Genomic DNA, 20,417 nt, shown 5'->3' on the forward strand with positions numbered 1-20,417 from the left:
ACCAAAAATCAGGATGCGTGATCTGAAATCAAGAGCTGTTCAAAAAAATTCAGATTGCATGTGATTGTATCAATATCCATCTTCAACTCACTTCTAATAGTTAGTAATAGATATGTTAGAAGAGTGGTTCTCAATCATTTTTATCATCAAACCCACTTGCAGGATATGACACACTGTCAAAAAATAACCTGTGCTAAGCTAACTGCAGCAGCAATATTCTTTAGGTGTGTGATTTGGGGTAGGGGGAAGAAACCTGCACCAAAATCTTCATTCAGGGAGCATTTAGAAAACTTCCACCCTCCACGCCATCACTGTTTTATAGAGCGGGTGCAATTCCCTATTTTGAAAATCGTTTAAAATAGAACAAATAATGCTCTGAGGTAACTAAGTTATGGCCATAGCCCAGCCTTAAGGCAAGGAACAGACTAGAGGAACATACTTCGTTTTGTTTCCACCAAGACATACGTCATGGGTGATCATTTCATACTTGGTACATCACCATGGGCAAACTCTGGAATATGCCAAATTCCTGGTACTCTAACTGCAACTCAGCCCCTTTCTTTCCCACTCAAGAAAATATATCAAAACACAATTGAGAGACTGACATCAATCTGCTCTATTTTTTTTTTAAAGGAAATGATTTGCATACTTCAATATTTCAGCTGATGGAACACAGAGTTGTAACAATGTGTCTGACGCAGGCTAGGCTACACTGAATATGAAGATACGTTCTAGACATCACACTTTATAGACATCTCACATGAGGGTATCCATAGACTGAGAAAACACAATCAACAGATTGAAAAACACATGGAATTGATGACTCCAAGAGCCTTCCACGTTCTCGGTCCAATTCCAAGTCCCTTTCAATACTTAAAAGTCTGATTTGCCAGGCTGGAAAAAACTATCAGTGGAAAGTCAAATAAGTACTCTACCTGATACAATTTACGCTGAGTATACAATTACATGTTGAAGCAGTTTTTTCTACTTTATTTTAACTATATGGCCATGAAAGCCTTAAAAAAGTTTTCCCCCACACATTCATTAGCATGCATATAAGATTTAATATTATGGAATTTAGAATTTAGAGTAGCTATTTAAAAGACACAAGAAAAAACTATTAACCTCATTATTAAAAATTAAGCATATAATGTTGCGGTGCAAGACAGTGAAACACTGTAGTAAAGAGTACTGTCATACTTTCAGATCACAAAAAAATACATATTTTTAAGAAAATCCCCAGGCTCATATGCTGGGCAGGAAGGAAGGAAGGAAGGGAGGGAGGGAGGGAGGGATAGAGGAAGGGAGGGAAGAAGGAGGGAGGAAGGGAAGAGGAGAGAAAGAGAGGGAGGGAAGAGGAGAGAGAGGGGGGCAGGGAGAGGAAAAGAGGAGGAGAGAGGGAAAGAAAGGGAGAGAGGAAGGAAGGAGGGAGGAAAAGAAAGAAGGGAGGAAGGCAGAAAAAAGTAAAAGAGAAAATAAAATTTAGAAACTAAATAAAGAATTGAAGAATAAGCAGAACCAACTTTATATATTGAAAATAAGATAGATTCAGAAGGAAAAAGTGAGTATTCCTTCAATTACTGTCTTTACATGGGAAGAGCTCCTTCAGGAAGCCTGACATTGATGCATTCTGGAGAAATCAAGCTTGCAAAATTAAGAGCATTTTGCTGGTTCCAATTTTTGGTAACTGTGCCTTTTGTAAATTTTATGACACAGAGAATAAGAAGAGTTAAGTGTGTTTTGAACTATAAAAAAATATTTAATAAATGTATCCCTCAGAGAAGGATCATTTAGAAAGGAATGTCTGTCACAATGCCCTAAAGGTCAGCACACTCCAGATCAAGTGGAGACCACGATTCCAGTCCTCAGAGAAGCCTCACCCCCCGACTTAGCTGATTTCAATTATCATTATGGCTCCATGTAAAATGGGCCATCTCAAACACAACCAAGCAATTTAAGGATTTGAGGATTATGAATCAGTGGCTCAATTTCAGTCAGAAGGAAAATGGGTATAATGTGCTGCCTATAGCTGGATTCATTTTGTACCTGTTGAAGAAAATCCTAAGTACTTGGGTTATATAGAGAGACTTCCTAAGCCAAAGGTCAGCTTTCTGCAAATGAATTCAAACATGCAAATGAAAGCACTGCCTGGAAGGGAACACCAGCCACCTTACAGGAGAGACTTCCTACACTCTAATGGGCCTACTTGTCAGGATATGCACTACCCACTAGAGAGACAGGACGTTACTCAACGTTCTCAACTTCTGTAACATTCTGTCTTTGGGGAATGAAGAATATAAATGTGACTAATTCTCCCAAATGTCATACATTGTGCATTTTGTGACATGTACCTCCTCTCTGAATCTTTACAGCACTACCCAGACATTCTAGCCACTGTCTGGGACTAGATATAATTATGGTAATTATGTCTACCATAATTAGGGAGAGGGTAAATGTGATCAAACATGTATAGAAAGGAAAAACTGAAGCATAGAAAGTTTTAAGAATCAGAAAATTTCAACTAAATTTCCAAAGAGAGAATTAAGGAGGAAGTGAGGTTCTTTCTCAGCCATCCAAAATGTTGAATTTTAAATATAAAGACTTACCAGATTACTGGCATGATCAGAGAACAGTCTGTTAATTTCTAGACCTCTTTCATGCGATAGGTTCATATCATCCAGGGTTGGCAAACATCACCATGGTAAGAGTAAAATAGAATATAAAGTAATGTAAAATCTTACTATAAAGAGAAAGTGAGATTGAATCTGTGCCCAGGCCCAACGCTGCAAGATGATAGGAGCTGGTCAACCTGCGAATGCCAGCGCGATGAAATCTTGTGAAACTGACTAGATTATGAGAGTCAGGTTCTGAGCATATCCAGAGACTGACATAAAACAGACATCAATACAGTTGTCCCTCAGTATCAGCATGGATGCTCAAGACCCTTATATAAAATGGCATAGTATTTGCACATAACCTACACACATTTTTCCGTATACTTTATATTTTTTATACATCTTTATTGGAGTATAATTGCTTCACAATGCTGTGCTAGTTTCTGTTGTACAACAAAGTGAATCAGCCATATACATACATGTCCCCATATCTTCTCCCTCTTAAGCCTCCCACCCACCCTCCCTAGCCCACCCCTCTGAGTCCTCGCAAAGCACCAAGCTGATCTCCCTGTGCTACACTGCTGCTTCCCACTAGCTATCTATTTTACATTTGGTAGTGTATATATGTCAATGCTACTCTCACTTACCCGCCAGCTTCCCCTTCCTTCCCCTTTAAATCATCTCTAGATTACTTATAATACCTAATACAATGTAAATGATATGTAAATAGTTGTAAATACAATGTAAATATTATGTAAATAGTTGCAAATACAATGTAAATGCTATATAAATAGTTGCCACCATGCAACAAATTCAAGTTTTGCTTTTTGGAACTTTCTGGAATTTTTTTTCCAAATATTTTCAATCTAAGTTTGGTTGAATCCATGGACACAAAAGCCACCGATAGGGAGGGCTGACTGTAAATACCTGATGTACAAATCTCTGATTAGAAAAGGATAATGACAAGAAAGATGTTTTGGGAAGGCTGGAGTGGAGGACTGAGAGATGGAACAGTAAGACCAATTAAAAGGTTATTGGAAGACAGGAATAAAGACACAGACCTACTAGAGAATGGACTTGAGGATATGGGGAGGGGGTGGGGTGAGATGTGACAGGGTAAGAGAGCGTCATGGACATATATACACTACCAAATGTAAAATAGATAGCTAGTGGGAAGCAGCCACATAGCACAGGGAGATCAGCTCGGGGCTTTGTGACCACCTAGAGGGGTGGGATGGGGAGGGTAGGAGGGAGGGAGATGCAAGAGGGAAGAGATGTGGGAACATATTGTATGTGTATAACTGATTCACTTTGTTATAAAGCAGAAGCTAACACACCATTGTAAGGCAATTATACTTCAATAAAGATGTTTAAAAAAATAAATAAATAAATAAATTTAAAAAAAAAAAAAAAAAAAAGGTTATTGGGATAAAAGAGGTAAAAGCGATAAAGTCCTGAACTGAAGTGGTGGCAGCTGGAATGATGACAAAGGTATTAAAATAAGAGATGACTGTTTGATAAGGGTGGAAAGGTAGGCGAGAGATGAGAGATGGATGACGAAAGGCCTTGAAAGCCAAGCTAGGAATTTAGACTTGACCCTGCAGCTGACAGGGAGTTTTTTTGTTTGTTTTTTTAAAATTTTTATTGGAGTATAATTGCTTTACAATGTTGTGTTAGTTTCTGCTGTACAACAAAGTGAATCAGCTATACGTATACATATATCCCCTCCTTTTTGGATTTCCTTCCCATTTAGGTCACCACACAGTAGAGCATTGAGTAGAGTTCCCTGACAGGGAGCTTTTAAAGTATTATGCAGGAGAATAGCACGATTTGTATTTCAGTTCCGTCATTCTGTTGGAATAGGAGGCAAGCTGTAGGCAGGAACGCCAGTTAGAACACTACTGCAGTCCAGACAAGAGAGGCTGAATGTGCACTTCAGCAGTGGGAATGGGCATGACGGAGGGAACAAGAACTAAGCCAAAGCTTGGATGTGGGGCTTGGAGGAACATTTAGGATGGTGTCAGGTTTTTGCCTTGAAAAATCATGTGGTTGTGAAAGCCAATCACTGAGATAGGAGAGAGAAAAGGTGCATGTTTAGCGAATACAGGAATTAGTAATACAGATGACCCTTGAACAACTCAGTGGTTAGGGATGCCAACCCTCCGTGCAGTCAAAAATTTGAGTATAACTTTACAGCCGGCCCTCTGTATCCACAGTTATGCATCCACAGATCCAACCAACTGCATTTGTTGAAAAATAATCCACGTATGAGCCAACCTGCATAGTTCAAACCCATGTTGTTCAAGGGTCAACTGTATTTTTTATTTATTTGTTTGTTTATTTAGTTATTTTTGGTTGCACAGGGTCTTCGTTGCTGCACGTGGGCGTTCTCTAGTTGTGGCAAGCAGGGGCCACTCTTCGCTGCGGTGCGCAGGCTTCTCATTGCAGTGGCTTCTCTTGTTGCAGAGCATGGGCTCTAGGCACACAGGCTTCAGCAGTTGTGGCACACGGGCTCAGTAGTTGTGGCTTGTGGGCTCTAGAGCGCAGGCTCAGTAGTTGCACCCCACGGGCTCTAGAGTGCAGGCTCAGTAGTTGTGGCACACGGGCTTAGTTGGCCGCGGCATGAGGGATCTTCCTGGACCAGGGCTCAAACCTGTGTCCCCTGCATTGGCAGGCGGATTCTTCACTGTGCCACCAGGAAAGTCCCAAGGGTCAACTGTTTTTTGTATGCACTGAAATCAAGGTCATTATAAGATATAGAGGCAGAAATATCTAATGGGCAGCTAGATATCTAGGTTTGGAGTTCAGAACAGAAAGGTGAGTCATCCACACTGACGTGAGTATAATAACAGAGCAGCCAAAACCAAGGGACAGACAAACTACTAAGGAGAGCGTGAAAAAATGATCACAGAGCACAGGGGTTTCCATTACGATGGAAGAGACGGGGAAGACTTAACCATGCTCAGAGCCTCGGCTGAAATACCTGTAAAGGGGAAGAGACAGGAAACGTAGATAAGAAAGGAAAGAATCAATTACACAAGCTTCTGGAGTGGAAAGGAGGGAAAGGAATCAAGAGGATAGGAGGAGGAACCAGACCAGCAGAGGATAAAAGACACATCCTCCTCTCAGGGAAAAAAAAGAAGTATGATTAGAGCAAATAAGGTATATATGTAGGCAAGGGGCTGATGTGTAATAGTATTAAGTGTTCTAAGAAGGTGAAGGCTGTTATCAGTTGAATTGTATCTACCAAATATTCCTATGTTTAAGTCTTAAGTTACCCCAGTACCTCTGAATGTGATCTTATTTGGAAACAGGATCATTGCAGATACAATTAGTTAAATAAAGATGAGGTCATACTGGAGTAGGGTAAGCCCCTAATTCAATATGATTGATGTCCTTATAAAAAGGGGAAATTTGGATACACAGACACTCACTGAGTGAAGATGATGTGAAAACACATGGAGAAGATAGCCATCTACAAGCTAAGGGAAGAGGCCTGAAATAGATCCTTCCCTCACAGCCCTCAGAAGGAACCAAACCTGCCAACACTTTGATTTCGGACTTCTGGCCTACAGAATTGTGAGACAATAAATGTCTGTTGTTTAAGCCACCTAGTCTGTGGTAATTTTCTATGGCAACTCTAGCAAATTAATAGAGAGGAAAAGTCATCTAGTAAAGGAAGGAGGGGTGGAGGAGGGTGGCTAGAATGTTTGAGGGAGGTGGAAATGTTTCAGCAGGAAACAGCCCAGCCACACAGTGCAAGACTGTGCACAGTTGCCTCGGGTTCCAGCAAAGGCTGGAAATGATAAATTTATTTGCAGAGTGATTTCCTCAAGCAGCTTTTGGCAGCCACTGGGTAAAAAAGGAAAAGATGCCAGGTCAAAATCAAGAGCTGGCAGAGTAGATTACAAGCAAAGTACAAAGGGGTAAGGCCATTGAGGATACTGTCAAGGGAGTGATATACCATGAGTGAACAGAAAAGGAAACAAAGGAGGGAGGATGGGTTGTGGGACGGAAGAATGGGACAGGGCAGGCAGAGGAGGGGTCCTCTGGAAACTGGAAGCCAGCAAAGAAGAGATAGACGGAGTATAACAGGAGCAAGAGGGCTAAGGAATGACTGTTACTGAGATTTAATATTTTAGATGAGGAAGTCAGGGAAGTCTGAAGCTGGAACACTGTATACAACAAATACATTATTCACAAGACACTGAGGCCTCCAGTGATGAAGACAGTTACGGTGAGAAAAGACTGCAACAGATTCCACCACCCTCAAAAGATGGAAAAGAATGACCAGGAATATCCCCAAATCATATTTGTACCTAACCCTTAGACTCTGGTTCTCATAATAATCACTGCCGTATTTACCATCTTGGGTATTAGAGTTATCTCTTTATACAAAATAACAAAGAGGGACATGGACTAGAAACTGAGCTCCATGTACATTGCCCCCATCTATCTCCCAATCTGGGTTGGCTGAATCCGTGGATGTGGAACCCCAGATATAGAGGGACGACTGTAAAGTTCTGCGTGGATTTTTGACTGTGTGGGGGGGTCAGTGCCCCTCACCTTCACATTGTTCAAGGGTCAACTTTATGCAGAGACTAAACAACATGCTACTGAACAACCAATGGATCAATGAGAAAAGCAAAAGTGAAATAAAAAAATACATTGAGACAAACAAAAAAGAAAATACAACATATCAAAACTTATGTGATGCAGAAAAGGCAGTTATAAAAGGGAAGGTGGGGAGGGGGAAGGGTAAGCTGGGATGAAGTGAGAGAGTGGCATGGACTTATATATACTACTAAATGTAAAACAGATAGCTAGTCGGAAGCAGCCTCATAGCTCAGGGAGATCAGCTTGGTGCTTTGTGACCACCTAGAGGGGTGGGATAGGGAGGGTGGGAGGGAGGGAGACGCAAGAGGGAAGAGATATGGGGATATATATATATGTATAGCTGATTCACTTTGTTATAAAGCAGAAACTAACACACCATTGTAAAGCAATTATACTCCAATAAAGATGTTAAAAAAAAACAAGGCAAGGATGGCCCTTTTCACCACTCTTATTCAACACAGTACTGAAAGTCCTAACCAGAGAAATTAGGCAAGAAAAAGAAATAAAAAGCATTAATTGGAAAGTAAGTAAAGCTGTCACTATTTGCAGATGACATAATGCTAGATATGGAAAACTCTAAAGACTCCACCAAAAAACTGTTAGAAGTAATAAATGAATTCAGTAATGTTGCAGGATACAAAATCAATGTCCAGAAATCTGTTGTTTCTATATACAAATAATGAACTATCAGAAAGAGAAATTAAGAAAACAATCCCATTTACAATTGCATCAAAAATTAAAAATACTGAGGAATAAATTTAACTAAGGAGGTGAAAAGACCTGTACACTGATAACTATAAGACACTGATGAAAGAAATAAATGGAAAGATATTCTATGCTCATGATTGGAAGAATTAATATTGTTAAAATGTCCATATCACCCAAAGCAATCAATGGACTCAAATTCCATTGGCATTTCTCACAGAAATAGTATGAACAATTCTAAAATTTTTATGGAACCACAAAAGACCCTGAATAGCCAAAGTCATCTTGAGAAAGAAGAACAAAACTGGAGGTATCATGCCCCCTGATTTCAAACTACATTACAAAGCTATAGTAATCAAAACAGTATGGCAGAAAAAGAGACACATAGATCAACGGAACAGAACAGAGAGCCCAGAAATCAACCCACACATATATGGTCAATTAATGTACATCAAAGGAGCCAAGAATATACAGTGAGGAAGGGACAGTCTCTTCAATAAATAGTGTTGGGAAAACTGGGCAACTACATGGAAAAGAATGAAACTGGACCCTGATCTTATACCATACATAAAAACTAACTCAAACTGATTAAAGACTTAATATAAGACCTGAAACCATAAAACTTCTAGATGAAAACATAGGCAGTAAGTTCCTTGACATTAGTCTTTACAGTAATTTTTGGATTTGACACCAAAAGGAATAAAAGCAAATAAAAACAAGTGGGACTACATCAAACTAAATAGCTTCTGCACAGCAAAGGAAAACATCAACAAGGCAATTGGATTGTTGAATTTACCAGCAAAGGAAACCATCAACAAGGCAACTGGATTGTTGAAAGGAATGAAAAGGCAATCCACTGAATGAGAGAAAATATTTGCAAATCGTGTATCCAAAAGGGATCAATATCCAAAATATATGAAGACCTTATACAACTTAAGGGCAAAAATCAATCCTATTAAAAAATGTGCAGAGAATCTGAATAAACACTTTTCTAAAGAAGACATACAGATGACCAACAGATGTAATGCAGGGCGCTGTGACTATAGTTAATAATACTGTTCTGCATATTTGAAAGCTGCTAAGAGAGTAGATCTTAAAAGTGCTCATCACAAGAAAAAAAATGCTGTAACTATGTATAGTGACAGACGTGAACTAGACTTATTGTGGTGATCATTTTGCAGTATATACAAATATCGAATCATTACTGAAACTAATATAATGTATTATACTTTAATAAAGAAAGAAGGAAGGTAAGGAGGGTGAGAGAGAGGGAGGGAGGGAAGGAAAAGGAAAAATAAATAAATAGTTCTTTCAAACAGGTCCATATTTCTTTTTCTCCTCTGTTCAAAGTCAAACATTTACATACACCTAGAGAAATCCTCTACATGAGTCAGGAAATAGCAACTACACTCCCTTTCCAGGCACTCTGGAGAAAGCCACTCCTTGAGATAAGGAGCCCTCCAGCTCATAAATACTGAGTAAGGAGTTGCCACACCTCCATGCATATCTAAGAAGCTGACCCAGCTTCCAGATTCCAAGACTCAAATCTTAACTGGATTCCAATGGACTGTAAGGTCCTCCAACTCCCACAGGAAAAGCGGAAGACCATGAAACGAATTCAAGAAAACATCTACCATTATAATATGAAGATGATCACAGAAGAACTCAGTGACTTCCTGTTCATATAATCACAGATCTAGTACTCATTTCTGATCTTGGTAAAATTGTAATTTTATGTTGATTGTTTTGTATGCTGCATTTAAAGACAGAAAGCAACTTGAAGATCATAGTTTTACTGATTGGTTTTACAAATGAGAAAACTAAGTCTTGGGTAAAGTAAATGACCTGCACAAATAGCTAGGAAGTGGCAAATGAGAATCCACATTGGCAGACCCTGGGATGAACACTCTCTTTTCATTTGCAACAGATATTCACTCATATTCAATAGATATTTATTGAATGTTAACCATGTGCAAGACATGGAGGGACTACAAAGCAGAACGCAGGCAGTCATTCTCTCAAGGAATCTAAAAAATGGTGTGCTTTAGACAATATTTTTACAGTTTTAATATGCAAATCATCACATGAAGTCTTACATGGAATTTTAGGGGACTATCTGAAAGTAATTCTCCTCATAGATCTAATACTTAATTTTGAACTTAATCTTTGCATCCTCCTTTCAGCCCTTCAACTACAGAAGGCAGATGTCACGGTAAGAGCATCAATGATGATGGTGATGACAAAGACAAGGACAATGACAAGACCAAATATAAGACATTTACTATGTGCCAGTGACTATTCTGGTACCTCTATACACTTAGCTTGTCTAATCCTCCCAATAACCTTAGAAGGGAGGTACTATTGCACCTCTGTTTTATAAAAAGCCTGGGGAAAGGAAGTCGATTGCCCTTGAGAGGGTGGTTGAGTTGGGATTTACACTCAAGCATGTCTTTACTAAGACTGTCTCCCAGGCTCCTGGCCCTGGGTCTTCCCTGATTAACTGAAAATTACCTGTCTCCCCGCCCCCGGACCTCAGTGCCCTCACCTTTGAAATGCTGAGATCGGCCACATGATTTCCAGTGTCCCTTCCAGATGGAACATTCTGTGATTTACTAACTTAAGGTATCTAACCAATCTCTTTCCTTTAGCAGAGGAAGGAAAACACTTTATAAAAGCTAAGGATAATTTGGCCCCAAATTACAAAATCCAGGCCTTCAGCTTTGCAGAAGTTTAGGGGTAAGGGAGGGCAGGTAGTTACGGGTTTGACTCATACATTCTTAACTTCCATCTAGGTTCCAGCCTCAGGTGTTTTTGAAAGCTGATGCCACAGCCGCGTGGCAGAATAACATACAATCGTTAATGGTGGTGTTTAAACAAGACAAAAGGTTTTTAAAATTCCTAATAATGATTAGGAGTCATCTGTAAAAACATGCAAAAATATATTATAGGTTAAAAGAAAAAAGTAGGATATAATACATGGGCTATAGTTTGGGGGGGTTGTTTTTGTTTGTTTTTTACATGAGGAAAGAGGCAAGAAGGACATTCAACAGTGGTTGTAATTGGATAATAGGATTTGGGAGTTTTTTCCTTTTCCTTTTCCTTATTTTATTTAATGTAAACTTAAATTACCTCCATAATTAGAGGGGAGACTTTTCCTTATGAAGAGAGAAAAGGTGCCCAATATTCTCACATTGATTTCTTCTGAGAAGAAAGAAAATACTCTCCTGAAAACATCTCAGTAACACTGCAGAAATTCCAGAAATACAGGTTTAGAGGGGAACATCATTATTACCCACTACTGATGGGAAAGAAAAGACTCCTTTATTGCTTCAGGTCTAGAATCACTACGTTTCACAGGATGTTTCAGGAATGCTGGCAGGGGAAGTTGCTCTGGAGTCCAGGGACACACAGCTTTGTAGAGCTGGACCCGGGGGAAAAAAGAACAGGTGCAGCAGACAAAGCAGCAGACCATGAGAGCCAAATGTCGTGGGCCCCGTCCAGAAATCCCGGTCTGGAGCAGGTTCCCCCTGAGTGCTCTTGCCCTGCACCTCAGCCAGTCACATGGCCAAGGGGACTTTCCATGAGCACAAATGTCCTTTCCTCTCTGAAGCACTGCAGCAGAGGCAGGACAGGTAGCGTATTTCATGGCATCTGCAACTGCTAAAACAAATCAAACCACAACCAAACTAATCTATGCTTTCATCAGGCTGCAGGATAAGCACATTGTGTAGATACATCTGTGTTCATACATAAACACTCAACATATATACATATACATATATATATATATATATATATATATATATATATATATATATATATATACACATACATACACACACACGTGGCCCAGTTTACAACACAGATCAGTGACTGTGGCTTTGGATGGCGACAATCAAACACTTCACTCTACAGCACTCTTGAGAACATTCTGTAAACACATTATTTCTCTGGTGATTCCCACTGATACTACCAAAAACTCAGGAAAAGAGTACAATTGAAAAATCACATTCAGAATGTTATTAATTACATAGGAATGCTCTGCCTTTCTTGAACAGGCTTTTTTGCTACTTTGTGGCAAGTAGATAAAGACAGATCTGATATACAAAGAATAGGAAAACTGGAACAGGAAAAGTCAGCTCCTCCTTTGGGAGTCTGACAGACAATATGTGGCGTCAACATTGCATCATACCCTAGTTCAGAGGAGGGCTGCAAGGGAGCCGTGGAGCCCAACTTGCCAGCAGCTCCAGACATGCCCTGAGTACACACATCACACTGGGCTTCACCAGCACTACCAACATCAGGAAAGCAGCAAAACAAAGGCCTGTGGGTGCCTTTTGTTTATTAATTTCAAAAGACACATTTCTGTTGATTGATACCAAAATTCAATTTGAACGGTTATTTAAAACTGGAAAATAACATAATGTAACTAAATAAAGTGATGCCATGGCTTGTTTTTTGTTTTAAGGCATTTTTTTGTTTGTTTGTTTCTAAGTGCAAAGTTGGCACCTACTGACTTTACCTGGCCGTAATTAAATACTTCTAACATTAGATAAAGAAATTTAACCTACCTCATCAAAGGTGGTGTCCTCTTTCTTCAAAGCTATAAAATAAAAGGGGAAAGGAAACAGTTATTGTGAAACATCTCAAAGAGACTAAGTATCTAAGTTCTAAAAAACAGAACAAAAACCCAAAGCAGTATGGTGTTTTCATTTCAAAAAGTAAAATCGTACCCCAACCTGAATAACAATGTTATGATACAAATGTGAAAACTGCAAATGAGGGAGAGAATTGCACAGCACGCATCTTTGTGAGACACTTTCGTAAATATATAAATGGAACTATCCTCCCAGCTGTGGAAAGGAAGTATGCATATCTTTCCTCTATTTCTTCTTTAGTAGGAAAATGTTTTAATGAAAGTATTAAAGAATCAAAAAGTAATCTTAAAAAAATTTCCCCTTAAACTTCTGGTGTTTGCTGGTCTATCATTATGCATGGTGGCTGGACCTCCCAAACCAGTTGTCAGGAAGACATCCACTCTGCACAGTGCCCGGAATGAGATTTTCATACTGAGAGAAGTTTAAGTTCGATGATGAAAGATCAAGCGTGTAAAATAAGCACTGCAGAAACATAATTCAAACAGTTTCAACATGATAACTTTTCTAACAAAGTATCACCAAAGGAAACAATACATGTGGAATATTTTATAGGTACTAGCAAATACTTAAAATTTATTTTAAATATTCATGACTTCAGAATTGAAATTTTATTACTCTAAAGAGAAAGAGAAGTATTTCATACATATAGTTGGCAAACACCTAGTTCCTTAAACTCTACAATTATTTAGAATGTTTCAGATTAAGGAGAATGCACAAAGGAGTGAATTTAGCTGAAAACACAGGTTGGAGAAATGTTTCAGAGGTACAGAATTGTGCATAAATGCTTACTGGTCTATACTGGATAGTTCTATTCAGAATAGAAGTGCTTGGGTAGCTCTTACTTGGAAAGCTATGTTCTGACCAAAGCAATGGAAAACAAATTGTTTTGGCAGTTAAGCTCTGAGAGAAGTTCTGTGCCTAAACTGAAGCCATCACGTCAAAGCTTATATTATACTGTCTAGCAATCTTGCAAAGGTTCTTTTCTGTGTGTCATACTATAAATTTGTCTTTTTAAAACATCAAGAAGTCTGTGGTTGTGGTGATGAGTTAAGGCAGAAAAGGGTAGGTCAAGGGAGATAAAATGTTTCTCAAAGTCTAATTCTTAGTCTTCCCCTTTTGCCTAAGAAACTGATCTTGTAATAGTTTTCTCTGCTTCCTTTATTAGAGAACCATTTCTTCCGAATGGAAAATAAAAAGACAGACCTTTGTCCCAGTTTCAAATGGTTTATCTTGCATTCAATTACTTACCCATATTACATAATGTATTTGACTTAATTTATATTAAATCTAAAATAACCTACTTTGGGGAATTCCCTGGTGGTCCAGTGTTTAGGACTCCACGCTTTCACTGCCAAGGGCGCAGGTTCAATCCCTGATGGAGGAACTAAGATCCCGCAAACTGCTTGGCGTGGCCAAATAAATAAATAAAATAAAATAACCTACTTGCATAGAAAGGTAGAAGATCCTAGGTGATTCTTAATGGTGACATTTTTAATTCACAATATAAAACTTTTAATCCAGAAGACTTTCTTTAAATATCAGTCAACAATGTTACTAGACTATACCCCTCACTCTCTCAACCCAAGGCGTGTCCTTTAATTAACATACTTGACTAGTGAGTCCTTTATAAAATATTAGTGACCTACGTAAATATAAACAAGTTGTTCCATCTAAAAAAAAAACAATTTTTTGGAATAAGAAATGATTAGCTCATTGATTTCAAATACAAAGTGAATTATTGTACAGCCTCATATCTCACTCATTTAACAAACATTAAGGTAAAACACATTACGTTGTTGCCATGCAAAGTGCAGAGCTACAGCAGCAAGCTTATCATTCACAGCACAGACGTTTAAATATATCTTCTTTACTTGGGACATGATAAAAGTTCTAGAGATTTAGCCATGAGTTTTCCTAAGCAAAGCAACCAGTAAGAACTACAGTTGATACCTTCTCTCAGGGAATTGCAAACAAGGAACGAAGACCCTCAAGTTGAGAGATGACGAGAGTAGAAACTAGAATGTCTTTAACACCCAGACTGCACTATTTCCCTCTTGCCACCTAAGCCCTGCCAATTCCTCCAACATTCTGGATAAAGGGGTGGGATCTGTGGGTAGAAAGGAAAGGAGGAAATAGAAGGGTCGTTGCAGGTGTATTTCCTAAGATATAAAGAGCAGGAAGCCAGATTATCTCCCCTGTACACTATTCTCAAGCCCAGGACACCAGAGGGGAGAATATTTTAAGACCAAGAAGGCTACCCTTTCATTGAACCCTTCATTGCTAAATTGACACCTTGCATAGTTTCTTTTAAATAGTGTATCCTTTCCCTGAACAGCAGTCAGTGGTAACAAAAAAGACCAATTAAAGATGTCTTTGCCAAATATTTATCAGGTCATTGATGAATAAACTCTGACCTAGACAAGCACACAACATCTCATTATTGATTACATTCTCTGATTGTCATTAATCATTCAGGTAAATACAAACCCACAATTGTCTTCAAGGAAATCATGGAATAACAAGCATATTACATTTTTCTGGGTTAACAAAGGGGCATATATTAAGCCATCTAAGATAATCAGATATTCTATTCAGTCCTCTGCTCAGACGTTGCTCCCTCCAGAAGTCTTTCCATGATCTCACCAAGACTAAAATGGTATCCCCTCCTATGTTCTTCAACAGCAAATTATGCTAATCTTCATGGTAGAATTTGTCCATGCTCATTCATTGGCCTGTCTTCTCTTAAAGTCCTTGAGGACAGGAACCAGTGACAATGGTCATTGAATCTGAATGCCAGCACAATATCTAGCACATAGGAGGTACTCGATAATTATTGGCAGAATTAATGAGTTGCACTTCAATGGCAAAAGGATAGCATCTTACCCTTTGAGATACACTAAAGTTTTGGCATATGAAAACCATGTACTATTCTCTCTTATGAAAGAATCATAAATTCCATTTCACAGTTTTCAAATTAAAATCTTTTGAAACTACATTGGGAGAGGATATGGTACAATAGTTAAATTTTGCCTCTGAACCTTTAACCTTACATTTTTCTTTTTGACAGAATGGATTTATCAGGTGACAGCTGGACTCTAAAATTACACTCCTACAGAACAAGGTAACAAATCCCCAAATTCAGTGTAACCACAGCCTCTTCTTTTTATTCAGTTATCTCACACACTGCATCTTTCAAAGAAATGGTATACGTAGTGTTCATCTCGTATATCGCAGAGTATAAACTTCCTTTCTCTAGAAGATCATCCAACTAAGTGTGAAGAAATGCATTCAAATGAATATGAAGAAATGTCAGTTCCACCTTAATCTTACACGGGATATTACAGAAAGCCTTTCTCCTTCTAGGCAATCATTCAAAAATAAAAAAGAAACAAGGAAAGAAAAGAGGAAATGAATTTTAATATAAATTTTTTAAACAATTAAGTTCCCATTTGTCTTTGTTTATGCTAACTTAAACTTTTTTTTAAAAAAAGCGTGAGACAACTATAGTAATTCCTAATAAGTGAAAACACTGACACTATTTAGCAGAAAACCATAAATACTCACTCCTGAAATCAATGGATGACTTTGAAATTCAATTACACCCATCTTATAAAAGAACCATAGCTGTGTTATAGTCACTCCCTGGCAGGTGTAGTAAATTAGAGTGCTATGGCTTGAAAGCCAATGTGTTTTATTAGACCTTTTATAATATAGTAATCTCAGATCAGCTGTATTTGAGGTGGGCAGTGACAAAGTTGGCCTGATCTTTCATGTGTGAGTAAATTAAACATTAACATTGTCGCTTTTATATAGTTAGAATTATTATTATTAATCTTTTGTAATAATGAATTATTAATGAATATCACAGACTTTCAAAAATTGTCCTCATTTTCTATAGATGATCACTAATTTTTCATGGCTAAACAATGATACTGTATATATTACCATATAACAAACTACACTTCTGAATCATACTAAAAAAGCAAAATAAAATCAGTATGTTTATTTCAAAAGCTGGAGTAGATTGGTTAAAGGGAATGAATATACTGAGATGTTGGATTACTCAGCAGGAATAAACCATTCACTCTTTGATCTCCTCATGAAGTACCAATGAAGAAATGAGGAAATTCTGCTAGCTGTTGCCCAAGGCACACAGCAGGCAAGGAAAATGGGATTCGAACCCAGATCAGCCTAACTCCAAAACCCATCCTGCTTTCAGGTTAGCTACACTGTAAAGTCAGTGGCCACTTCTCTTACTTCTCTTGCTTTCCACCTAGAAGATCCATACGTCAGCATGTTGTACTCACCAATAATGATAATAACACATTATGAACATCTATTGAGTCTTTATTCCATACAACACAGGACATCATATGCATTATTTCACTAAGTGCCAATAACAAAACTGACTTGAAAAACTGAAGCTCAGAAGGTGAGGGACCTGTCCAAGGTCACTCCACCGCAAGCGGCAACACCAGAAGTCCTAGTCCATCCGACACACTGCCCACACCTTTAAATCTACGCACTACGTAATCCCACAGTAAAGCCTCAATTCAACAGCCTCCAGCACCTTAAAAATCCTCAAATAATCAGATTGATTTCATGCTTTTTGATTTTACAAATAAAACTTCAAAAAATACAAAGATAACAAAGACTTATTTTCTGTAATGCTACTCTAATGAATGTCTTGAGCTTGTTATACAATCATAATCACTTAAAACCTCTTTATCTCCTTTTACAGTATTCTGGAATGAGATCTGCTATTCGAATCATGACCCTCCATCAATACAAGACATAATCAGTTATGATCACTTCACTGTACTGTTTCTGAAAGGGAGGAAGTAAAATCTACTAGAACTTAGAAGACATTTTAACAAGAGTTGTAATCAGAAGGAGTTTCACATCACTAAATCTCTGTAAGCTAGAAAATCCAATTAACTGTAATACCCCATTTGCCAGCATTGTAGTTAATCTAAATTTTACTGATTGTTGATCAAAACCTTGAAATTACCTAAACATAAGGAATTTTTATATTAATGTCCTTGGTTTCTTACTGAGATTCAATTGCAATGAATTATTTAACACAAAACTGGAAGAGTTCCAACAGAGTCATTAGCATTAGTAAATATACAGTTAATGCCTTATAGAACAGGGCTTAATGGACTCCAGAACCCGCCTCTGTGATAGTTTGGGTCAGGGGCTGAAACATCCTCCTTAATAAAGCACAGCGACTCAACACCTTGCTTTCTCACACTCTTCTTGGCTTCAAACTTCATTTGAATGCAGGGGCTCTTCATACACATCCCTAACTCCTAAGAGTAAAATTGCAAATATCCCATACACAAAATAAATAAAACCAGGGCTAAATATTGGTTTCACACCATAACTTTATAGTCATCTTGGGAAAGATTATGTATACCAATACTGAATTTTCAGTTAAAAGACAACAAAGAAAAGTAGGCTAAACATTTTTTTGACTTGAGGAAAGTTTGCATATTTCACGATGCACTTAATACAATGATTTTTAAATGAATGGATGGAAGGACAAGGACAATACTCATATGCACTCCAGGGTTTTATTTTAAGGAATTAAGCACCTTATGCTTAATTTCCATTAACACCTTCATTAACATGGATGACATGTTAAACAAGTGAAACAAAGGCTAGAGGCTTCTTAGGGACTCTGAGGGGTTATTTTGTACGATTTTCTTGCTGAAAGCAGTTACCTGTGTAAATGAAAGTTAAGATGTTAGAGAAGATAGCTACCGTCTTAAGGTTAAAAGGGGTTTTTATGGCCAACCCTAGAAATCTAACCACCCATTCCACGTGACACTGTTGTCACCTTGTTATAGTCCGTGACATGGATTTATTCTTAAATGTCCTAAACATTCTCGGTCGGTTATCTGTCGGTCAGTTGGTTGGCTGAGTTAAAGACAATAGCCTTGGTCTAGTAAATGGAAGAACTTTGGGAGACTTATTCCTAAATGTTCAGACAAGTTCACGGCGCGAATTTCTCTGCCGCAATGGAAAGATTCAGAGGACTCGAGACTGACTGAACGCCCAAATCTCGCTTTCGAGGACCCGAAGTAACGAACAAAAGGTCCCAAGGTATCTGTCCCACTTCTCTTTAGGTTGGATGTGTTAAACAATACCAAGGTACAAACTCAACATTTCACCAATTTCCAAAGCTAAATTATTGACTGAACACCCAATACCAAAGCCTGCGTGCAAAAAAATAGGTGACCCAGGCGGCCGCGCCGCCTGTCCCCGGCGGCGCGAAAGCAGGAGCGCTAGTGACGAGGAGAGGGAACACAAATTGTAGGCTTAAGATCATGCACAAATGAACCCTCAGGTCCTGAGGGAAAGAGGTGTCTCTCCTTTTTGTCGTCGCCCTCCCGCAGGTCCCGGGCACTGTTCCCTCCACCCTCCGCGCGCAGCGCCCCCCACGCCAGTCCCGGGTGGCCGCTGCACCGCTAGTGCCAGAAGCGCGGGGCCGAGGGCGCGGGCATGGGGGCGCCGGGCCGGGTGCCCGGGACAGCACGCCACTCACCAATGCGGCTGAAACTATCCGACAAAGTTCTCCGCAACTTCTTCATCTTGCCAATCTTCTCGGGCGGCTGCGGCTCAATGAGGTCGCACATCTGGGCGACACGGGGCTCGACCAACTTCCCCAAACTGGTCCACAGCGAGCGCAGACAACGGCGAGGACGCGCGGCGCGGCGAAGGCGGCGCCGCCTCCTCCTCCTCCTCCTCCTCCTCAACCTCCTCCTCCTCCTCCGGCCGCGAGGCGACGCGCAGGGCTGGGGAGGCGAGCGGTGAGAGGCAGGCTGCACTCTGGCCTGGGCCGCGGCTGGACGAGCGGGGGCGTTCTACGTGGTGCCGGGGGCGGCCGCGATCGCCGCCGCTGTGGTGGCCTTGCGCCGCGCCGCCGCCGCCGCCGCCGCCGCCCGGCTCATTTTCCCTCCTTTGTAACCGAGAGAAGCGCGGCCGGCGGCCGGCTGTGGGGGTGGCGCGGGCGAAGGCGGGGCGGGGACGAGGTGCGAGAGCCTGGGGTCGCCGAGGGCGCGGGGCGCGGGCGGGAAGAGTTTCGGGCGCTCGGGAGAAAGAGCCGCGGCGCGGAACCGCCAGCCGCCCCGCCCTCAACCCCCTCCCCCCGCCGCCGCCGCCGCCGCCGCCGCCGCCGCCGCCCCCGCCCCGCCTCCCCTTCGGCCAAGGACCCCGGGCGCGGGACCCCGGAGCGACCTCGGCCCCCCGCTCGGAGCCCGAGTCTTCTGCCACCCTCCCTGGCCCGCTCGCGACCCCGCGCTTCTCCCTCGGCTGCCAGCCCAGCCCGCGCGCTCGAGGACCCGGGCCCGCGGAGGGCCGCGAACGGCCAAGGCTGGGAGCGGGCCGCCACTGGGAACCCGGTTCTCGCGCTGTGGGGAGGCCCCGAAAGGAAAGGGGCTGAGCCTAGATCGTTCATCGCAGTGGTTTTCTCCCTGCCGCGATCGCGTGTGAAAAGAGCTTGGAATTGGGGATGGGAGGTTGGCCGAGACCGCTGCCTCTGGGTCAGGGGAGTGGAAAGGCCTCGGGGATGCGCTCAGGTTTGACGGTGACTTTTTGTTTTTCTTCAGTTTTGTCAAGGAAACTGAAGCGAAAGAACTAAAGGGAAAGATGGGCCCGTTTCTTAGGAGAGTCAAGTGCAAAAGCAGAAGCGTCAACTGTAACTCCCCAAGGCAGGGCTAGTGCTCTGTTTCCTTCATCCCTCTGTCACACTGAGTGACGGACGGTAATGTAGCTGATTGCTGAAATGAATACCCAGTTCTATAGTAAATAGCAAACA

At 40.6% G+C, this 20,417-nt stretch overlaps 1 protein-coding gene and 1 long non-coding RNA gene across 2 annotated transcripts in view; one reads left to right on the forward strand and one right to left on the reverse strand.

Moving 5' to 3' along the window:
• CDK14 (cyclin dependent kinase 14) overlaps nucleotides 1-19,751 on the reverse strand; it is a 563,146-nt gene extending 543,395 nt beyond the window's left edge. Inside the window, exons 1-2 of the mRNA XM_082471983.1 lie at nucleotides 19,146-19,751; nucleotides 12,509-12,540 (exon numbers count right to left, since the gene is read on the reverse strand). Of these exons, the coding sequence (XP_082328109.1) occupies nucleotides 12,509-12,540; nucleotides 19,146-19,236 (123 nt within the window). The 5' untranslated portion in view covers nucleotides 19,237-19,751. The remainder of the gene's footprint in view (nucleotides 1-12,508; nucleotides 12,541-19,145) is intronic.
• On the forward strand, nucleotides 3,121-7,654 carry LOC309665610. Its single transcript, XR_014266573.1, has 2 exons — nucleotides 3,121-3,645; nucleotides 4,035-7,654. It is a non-coding gene; the product is annotated as an uncharacterized lncRNA (long non-coding RNA).
• Nucleotides 19,752-20,417: the final 666 nt, after the last annotated feature.

This window comes from Balaenoptera physalus (genome assembly GCF_965194825.1).
Source record: "Balaenoptera physalus genome assembly, chromosome: 8".
Lineage (NCBI taxonomy): Eukaryota > Metazoa > Chordata > Mammalia > Artiodactyla > Balaenopteridae > Balaenoptera > Balaenoptera physalus.